The sequence below is a fragment of the Morone saxatilis genome, unplaced genomic scaffold (assembly GCF_004916995.1).
Source record: "Morone saxatilis isolate NCDOM2014 unplaced genomic scaffold, NCSU_SB_2.0 Contig19, whole genome shotgun sequence".
In the NCBI taxonomy this organism is placed as follows: Eukaryota; Metazoa; Chordata; class Actinopteri; family Moronidae; genus Morone; species Morone saxatilis.
The window spans coordinates 21057016-21066311 of record NW_023339751.1 but is presented as its reverse complement, the minus strand read 5'-3'; the positions used below and the strand labels follow the sequence as shown (position 1 = coordinate 21066311).

At 38.7% G+C, this 9296-nt stretch overlaps 1 protein-coding gene across 2 annotated transcripts in view; it reads right to left on the bottom strand.

Annotated features, from left to right (window-relative positions):
* The window catches only part of atrnl1a (attractin-like 1a), a gene marked incomplete in the record, with an annotated part of 267240 nt that overhangs the window by 182764 nt on the left and 75180 nt on the right, over positions 1-9296 (bottom strand). Inside the window, 5 exon segments of one of the 2 annotated variants that reach the window (XM_035663942.1) lie at positions 1445-1577; positions 3941-4057; positions 5127-5245; positions 6739-6950; positions 8133-8217. In XM_035663942.1, the coding sequence (XP_035519835.1) occupies positions 1445-1577; positions 3941-4057; positions 5127-5245; positions 6739-6950; positions 8133-8217 (666 nt within the window). 2 annotated transcript variants of the gene reach the window in all.

The window sequence follows — 9296 nt, the reverse complement described above, 5'->3', positions numbered from 1 at the left end:
TAGTTCAGTAAAAGTCTGGACACTTAGCACAATATAACACAGCATGGAACAGAATCATTTGTGGATTCAAATAGCAAGGGTATTTCCTTTGCCCTTAGTCATACGAGCACCAAAGTCAAACCGAGAGCAGCTCTAGCCAAAGGCTGAGCTGAGCATGGAGGACTTTGTGGACTTTGTTAGCCAGCCAAGGATCCATATTCAGAGCATCCAGTATACTTCTAATTGGCCTACTTCCCTCTGCAACTGAGTGGAGAGCATATTTCTGAAGAATGTGTTCATGAATGTATGCTAATCCCCGCTGTGTACATGCCTGCATGGATGTTGTGTTTATTTGTGAAGACCTCCAATATTATGCAGCCAGTTAGTGTGGGAACATGCAAAGGTTCTGAAGCTGTGTGTATGCTGTACTGTCTGATTAACTAAACACAGCACTCCTTTAACAGCTTGGATAAATAAATATATTTACTACAGTCATGACCGTCTAAAAGACTGAAGGTTACACTGCCAGACTCTTAATAATGCATCAATCAAACAGTATTCACCCCAATATCATATGTAATCAAAAAGCTCCACAATGCATTAATAAAACAGTTTATGCATCATACATGCATTTCTGTTCCTCTGTGTGTTAATTTTGCTGCAGAATGCCTCAACCCGCCTTACAAAGCAGCTTAGGAACAAATCCATAGGTGCCAAGTCACAAAAACTTCTTTCCTTTTTTTAATCAGAATAAAATGAGCTTCATGAATTTAATTTAAACCGTGTCCATAAAGATTCCCTCCATGTATTGAGATATACATGCAAATCATCTGCTTGGAAAAATATTGTGGTTTTTTTTCTGCAATTTCCTTAAAACCTTCGAAAGACAACTACTCCTTCTACCTCATTATAAATTCCAGAAACTACGAACATGCAAATTCCTGCTGGACACAAGATGTCTCATACTTCACTGTGAAGTTCATTCTCAGTGTATGTGCTGTGGCAGATTCGAGTTTCGAAATCACACGACATCACTCCAAACTATTTGTGATGTCAGAAATCATGCTCGTAGGCCCCACATCTTAAAGAAGGATTTTCAATGAGCACAGAGAAACGTTCCACTTTCAGCAGATGGATGTGAAACCATCCTTCTAGTGTCAAACTCTGCACGGACATCATTCTGCACTGTGAAGATCAAACATCACACTGTAGGAACAAGAAGAAAAACGTTCTTTTGGGTGGTGGAGGACTTCAATAAACGGAAAAGAAATAGCAAACAGGATCCGTTGTTGGATCAGGCCATTACCGAGCTGCTCTTGTGCAGTCTGATCCAGATAGAGAAATCTTAAGTAGGAAAACATGTTTCATGCAACTGCTTTGTGTGCAATCATGATGGCACATATGCATGTGTGGAAGGCTGCATGCATGCTTGTTCTCTGTGCGTGCAGTGTGTCTCCGTCCTCACCAGGCAGTGCTTGACACTCCTGCTGCTGTAGCTCCCACTGACAGTTGACATTGAGGGAGCAGCTCCTGCAGTTGGCCAGTCTGAAACACTCCTGCTCCTCCCTGCGCTTACACCTCGACGAGTCTGTCACCGACTTCAAACACACACACACACACACACACACAGACACACACAGAAGAAGCAGTATCAGTCCAGTTAAACTTCATCTTCAATGTCATCTTCTACAGTCAATGCAATACACTTGGAGGAATCGATACATTGTGCAACAAGCGAAGATAATTAAAGTGTGATGGTTTAGGGAATCAAATAGGGAAATAGAACATGCAAAGAGAAAAGAGAAATCAATATGAGGGACACATTAGTTCTGTTTATTCTATATGTTGTGCACATTTCACTTACACTACAACAAATATTCAACTTTACAACTGTATCTAAGACCTCAGAAGAAACATGATATTCATCCCAGTTATCTAAAACCTCAGAGGAAATAAACTTTCTGGTTCTTCCCTGAAGGAATGACAGACTGTCAGAAGCTATTGACACAGCATCTTTTTTTCATTAGAAAGTTTCCTGTTGAAGTGAATTGACAAAGTGTCAAAAATGTGTCATTCCTTGACACGAGAAAAAACACACACCTATCCCCTATAAAAGGATGAAACAAGGATGTTGTATCTTTGTCACCTTTGTCCGGCTATGTAAAAATCACAACCTTGACCTTTATTTGAGCTCGTTGTTATTTTTCATTAGATTATGCGTTTATGATGTAGTGCCTTATAAAATGACGTTTTTGTTTGGTTCTGTTTCATTGTTAGTTAGCAGGATGTCAACAATATGAGTCAAGAAAAAAGCGTTTAACTTTTCATGCAATGTTGGATCCAGTTTTTTCAAGGATTTCTAAATGTTTTAATAATTACATTTTTTTTTTACATTTGAGCTTTTTTCTTATTAGATGCTGTACTTATTTTAGCATTATGTGCATACATGTGTGTATGTATGTCTGAATGCTTGCTAGTTTTATAAGACAATATTCATTTTAATAAATGCATACGGGAACTGTTTGGCTGCTCAGAACAGAGGCAGTGTCTTATGATCCTTTGTAATGTCTTTATGATTGGATTATTTACTTTACCTCTGAAAGCTTTTGATTAGTAAAGGCTGATTTTCAATGTCACTTAATAAAGTGTGCCATGTTCAGTGCATAAGGGGCGTGCTAAACGCACTTTTGGTATTTCTGTATCCTCTTGGATATGGGATGGGATCAGAAATAATATATGATCATATATTATAGGCGTATCAGAAGCTGTGACAATCATGACCAATCACATTCACCACTTTCATCACATTTTAAGCACAGATTCAAAAAGAGATACAATAACCATCTGTGGTTAAATAGCACCGCAGTGCCAAAAATACAATGAAAGTAAAATTTAAAATGCAATCTATTTTTTTGCATGATGCATTTTATTTCTGATTTGAATGTTTTACATGCAGAAATAATTGTAAGGACATAGTCTATATAGCCAATTATTTTCATATTGCAACACTAACCTGATATGGTATGGTAATGATCCACAAATAAATAATAAGAATAATAGAAATAATAAGAATAATAATCAATCTTCATCACATTGTGTTGCTCATCATAGCCACATACCTGAATTCTAATTAAAATATAGAGCTCCAGATGACACTTGGCCACACACAGAGGCTGGACTTGCTAAAAAGATTATTTCGCACACAGACGTTACCATGGTTACTCCATTACAATTTTTGAAGGAACTGTTTTCAGTGTGTCAGTCTGCAACACGTCTGCTGATTTACAATAGAACAATTGGCTGTGCACATGGGCACAGATGTGTCTTTGGTAATTTTGCAACAGTCTGGTGCTGGTTGAAAAAAACTGAACCAGTGGATCTGCAGTGCGTAGCTGTGGCTCAACATCACTCCAGTTAGAGACTGCAGATGAAACCAATAGCTGCTTCCTTACCATGAAAAGAGTCACAGAGTAAAATGAAAGACCTGCAGTATATGCTACTAACTGCTGTGATCTTTATTCTACCTCTCTGGCATTGATGGGAGTTTTCAACCTGCCCAGAGCAAACAAGCAGTGGACAGTGCTCGTTCATGCTTTGCATCAAGATTGCAGTGCGTCGCTAAATTTGGCATCGCAACACCCTCTACCTCACCTCTCCTCCCACTGGGGCATACGGCGAGTCATCAAAATACCGCACTCATGCAGTCTAGAAATTAACCTCTGTGTGTCTCGGGAAAATACCAGTTCACTGATACAATGCGGAATTCTAGACACCAAATTTTCAATCATTGTCAAGGAAAGCTTGTTAGAAAAGGATGGAAGACTTGAATTAAATGTATATTTGGATTAAGAATGACTCCAATTGCCATATATCCCAAGGGACTGCTCTGACCTCTGATCTCAACCTTATGTAACCCGACCTGCGGCCTAACAGGAAGTGTCAAGTGTCAAATAATACACACATGTCCCCTCCTTCGGGCTCCGTGCTTCCACAAGCTCAGCTGATGTTCAGACAACATGGATGGTGGGGGAGACAGAGACAGAGCGCCGCCATGCTGCTGGGCCAGCTCCAGAGTCAGCTATACACACACATACACACACACAAATTCATTCACAGATTCACATTTAAACCCAGCCAAGCATGCATAAACAGACAAAAGCAACATGCATGCAGACAAAGATAGAAAGAAAGACAGAGAAAGTAGATTTGGGAGTAAAAAGAGAAAGAGACAGAGAGAAAACAAAATGAGCAAAATCACAAAAAAGTTATTTTTATAAATCACAGAAACCTTAAATCACATCTAAAAATATATTATCTTTTGAATTTTATTTCTTATCATACTTGAAAGGATAAAAGATAATACACCAATATGATGAGTTGAGTTTTTGTTGTTTGCACTGGAGTACAAAATAATGTGTGTAAAAGCATTAAACGGGTGAATAGCTGAAACAGCTATTCAGCTTTTAGATCTTTCATAAGTGGATAAACAGCTTCTAATGCTGGTTATATATCATCGGTCATTCCTGACACAGAATCTACCCCTTCCATTTCAGACACTCACACACAGAGCTTTCTTCGAGGGCCACTTTCGTCTGAAACCAGTATCTGGTACAAATGATAGAATTTTTACAAGTATCATCATAATAAAATGTGTCAGTATCCGTACTCCTAAATATAGCAACTCAATTCTGAGGCTGTTCCTTAAAACAGTTTTCTAATAAATGTAATTCTGATCAACCCATATCAATTTCAGGCAACCTCCAGTTGGCCCCATCCACTTCCAGTTTAAGCCCCACCCATTTGAAGTAAGTATACCAACACAGATAATGTTGTTTGCTGTACTTGCTCATTCCTACTTCTTATAATGTAATACACAGATTGCAATGAAATTTGCAGAGCACATTCATGCTCCACAGAGGATGAACCCCTTTAACCTTATGGCCGGCACTCTAGCACCAACCTACAGACAAACCTTACACTTATCACTACTAGTGGAAAGGCTGTAGGATGAACAAAGCCATCAGTAAGTCATTTGTTCCATTGAACACTCTTATACTGTAAGGTCTAATGAACACTGCAGTCTCACGGGCCACTAACAGGATTTTTCTTTTTTTTGCTTGCTTTACAGATACGCAGTGAAGACTCACCACGGTGCAGTTACTAGATGCAGAGATACATTTCCTGTCCTCACACCACTGACAGCCCCGTGTGTTGGCAGTGCAGCTCGCACAGTCTGAGAACCGGAAACACTGCTCGTCTGTACTGTCTGGAAGAGGGTACAACACACAGAACATTTTGCAGATCAGGTTAGATTTTTGCTAAAGGTTGTGTTTTGCAATGGTATACAAATGTAGTAATGCTTTTCCCTCGTCAGAGACTGAGGAGTGAATCACAGCTAGATTGCTTAGGGAAAATGGGTCTATTGTGTACGTGGAGCATACGCATTAGTAGTTTGAGACTCAAGACTTTGTGGAATTTAACCTGCCAACAGCAGACATTACATCATCATCAACACTGCATATCAGAAAGAAACACATAATGTATGATCCATCTAGCTTGTCCACACTGAATGGTTTGCAGCTGTCATAGTAAATATTTCATTCCTACAGCTACCTGTCAAGACAATGTAGGTCTTATACTTCTTGCTGTATTAGGAAAGATCAATGGACACTAATCATAATTGGATAGTAGGGTTTCAATGTCGATATTAGCAAAGGAGTAAAAAGTCAGAGTCTGTTTGCATTAGTGTGAAAAGCATGATTGAAATGTCCATCTGGCACACTCAAAAAATATCTGGTGTCAGGATTTTGCTGTACAGACATGTGTGATGTCCAGTAATGCTTTTATGAAGTGTAAACTCACATGTAATTAGTAAATTGTCTGGATGTGACTAAAAGGAATTTGCACATGGAAAAGAGAGTTCTGTTATGCAGATGTAATTCACGCTGGTCATTTATAAATGCTGTGTGGCCGTTTGTAGAATAAACATGCTTGTGAGATTGAAGCAGAGGCTGAAGACTGACCTAGGACACCTAATCCTTAATCCATCGACTCCTGATAGATTGGCAACCATTTTCAAACAATTTTGGATTTCTGGATTTTGGATTTTTCTACTGCAGATGTTTCTGGGTACATTTGTGTGACACGAGGATTGATTTAAATGGTCTGCACTTACGTCGTTAAGTCAAATATTTTACAGAAATAATGCCTGGAATGGTACATAATGAAATATAATATAAAATGCATGTAAAGGATGGATGATTTGTATTACATACGGCTAAACATGAAAAAACGGTGGTATGGTGGTTTAAGGCAGTCAAATCATGTGTAATTGCTCTATTTAAAACTGACAGTGCAACCATTAGCCTGATTGCTTTTTTATTTAAACCGGCAGTGTGCTGCCTGAAGCAGAATACCTGGAAAAGCTACTGCATCTACATCTGGCAGACACAGGTGGGGGGAGGGACAGGAGGGTTTGGACTGACTCTAATTACTTCAAAATGAGGTAATTGTTGCAGCACTGACCTTCTGTTCCTATAATTATGATATGCAAACAAACTTCAGAAGCCAAATCCTTTAGAATAAGTATTATTCTCATGAAAAAATTGGCCTTTTGGGAGCAACACTTTGGCTGTTTTTGCTGTGCATTTCTGAAAATATGCTGACATGAAAGTGAAAATATTTAGAGAGAAAGAAAGAAAGTAACAGATTTGGATACTGAAGAAACAGTTGGACAGACAGGACCCCACTGTAACTTACCGGGTCGTGGAGGGCAAAAAGGAGCAGGAAAAATGTGCTCAGGTGACCTTGGTTCCGAGGGGACACATCTACCTTTGACCCAATGGCAGCGAAGGCCCGGCCCAGCAGCAGCACACAAAGCTGGGTTAGAAAAGGCCGGGCAGGACGGAGGGGTGTAGGCCAGCACATCGTTCAGAAGGAGGCCAGAAAAACCTCCAAAGATGTACATGGAGCTGAAGAAGATACAAAGAGGATAATATAGAATCACAAGGGCAATACAAAACATGTACATACAGCAGGAAGGAAGCGACATAGCAAAAGTTACAGCCTGATAGTCCTAGTTTTAAGAAACAAGAAATGCCTGCAGAGATGAAGACGGATGAAGAAATGTTAAGAAAGCAGGAGAACCTTTCAAAAATAAAGCTTAACTTTGGTTAACGAAAAAAAAATGTGGGAGAAAAAGCGGTTTGAAGCTGGCCTTTTGAAGTTCAAAGCTGACATTTTTGTGCCCAAAGCTGACTTTTTGGTGGGTAAACGGTGTTAAAGGGTCAGACTATTATTTCTAAGTTTAGCAATAAGTTTTTCTGCATCATGATGGAGCTCTTTCAGCAAACGTTTTAAGTGTGAGTAAGTGCTGTCAATTACAATTTTTGATTTTACCAATCTCTCTGATTCGAAGGGACTGATGTTCACAAATCATGTTTAAGAAATAAAATCTGTGATCAGTCTACACTGTACAAGCTCTGATGAACCTATATGTGATATCAGGTTATCTACATTTGGCCAGTTTTTTCATGAGGTCAGGAAAGAAAAATCGCAACAAGAAAACATTGTCTGTTTCCTTACTTTGCAGCAAATACAGCGATTCAAAAACCACATTCCAATTCTTATAGAAACCACAGCTAAAGGATACAAGGCTATAGTGAAATTCAGAGATACAGATACAGCTCTTGAGGTAATAAAGACAGATACAGAGTGCATATATACACTGTATCTATATATGGAAGGTGTAAAGAAAGTTACTTCCAAATATAAGAGGTGAGGCGGCAGGCACAAAGCCAAGTTTCTAAACAGAGAACTTCAGAGACATCAGCTGAGGGAGAAGTGACAAGAAAAGTGTAAACTGAAACTAAATATAAGATTGAAATAAAGAGATCAATCCGTAAACAATCTGCACAACAAAACCATAATCTGGGAAAGTCAACCGAGACTCTCAGTGCTGCCAAAACACTGCAAAAAAAATGTGCCAAACAATAATGCAACGTGACTAGATTGGAATTTGCATACATGTAATTAAGAGTCTTTAAGCAATGAAACAAATTCTAGTAAATTCAGAGGTGCTGTTGTAGTCAGATATTCTCCAGAAGTGTTTAAAAAAAAGTATTTCCCAACTAGTATGGAAGGATAGGACTCACCCATTGCTAACCACAGCAGAGTGTCCAAAGCGGTTGACGTCCCGGTGCAGACCTGGTCTGGGGAGGACAGTCCATTCATCACAAGCTGAGGAGAAGCATACACACACAAACAAATTTTTAAATACAATATTTTATCTTTGTGTGTTTGCGAGTGCGTCTGTGTCTGAAATCAGAAAGTCCACGATTTTAAGTCTACTGAATAATTTATTTTCCTATATTTACTGTGCCTATATCATGGCAACTGACCACAGAAATTAGTATAATATATAATAAGTAAGGCAACTCTTTTGTCTACTGTTGTTAAATTGACTGATGAATAGACTGTCAGTTTCTTTAGAAAATAAACAGCATTTTTAATGCTGGTTAAATTGAATTAAAACTACTGTATATTTGCTGTGCCCTGACATTTCATTTTAGAGGAAACTTCTTTGCCAATGAGCAGCAAGTATTTTCTGTGGCCAATGTAAAATCAACTCTAATAAATCATTCAAACACTTATGGTAAATGGTAAATGGACCCATACAGTATGTATTGTAGAGCGCCATTCTAGTCTTCCAACCACTCAAAGCACTTTTATGAACCTGGTATAAATTAATAAAAATAAATCTTTATTTTATTGCAGTTGTGAAGTGATCAAGTTGTGTTCAAATAATTCCCCCTGTGAATGAAGACAAAGTTCTAGTTTGGCAATATGACATAAAAGACCTTAAAACGACCGTAATGTAATTAAAGATAATAACAGCAATAATAATCAGCGGGCATGTGATTCAGTTCTTATTCATTTACAACATTTGCAGGAACATATTGTGGCCAAATCTGAGTGGACGTCCAAATAAAACGCCAATACAACAAGCCTCCGCTCTTCTGGTTTCAGGATTTCCACCAGGCTTTGATTACTGTCAGTATTCCCAGATGCTGGATGGGGCTGGATGAGGTCAGGGCTCTGTGCAGGCCAGTCAGGCTCTTTCATAACAAACTGGGGAAACCATTTCTTTGTGCACATATGCGCTGTCATGTTTAAACAGAATCGGGTCTTTCCTAAACTGCTGCCAGTTGGAAGCACGATATTCAAAAATGTCATTGTATTCTGTAAATTTCCCATAAGATAGATAGATAGATAGATAGATACTTTATTCATCCCCAAGGGGAAATTCACAGTTTCCA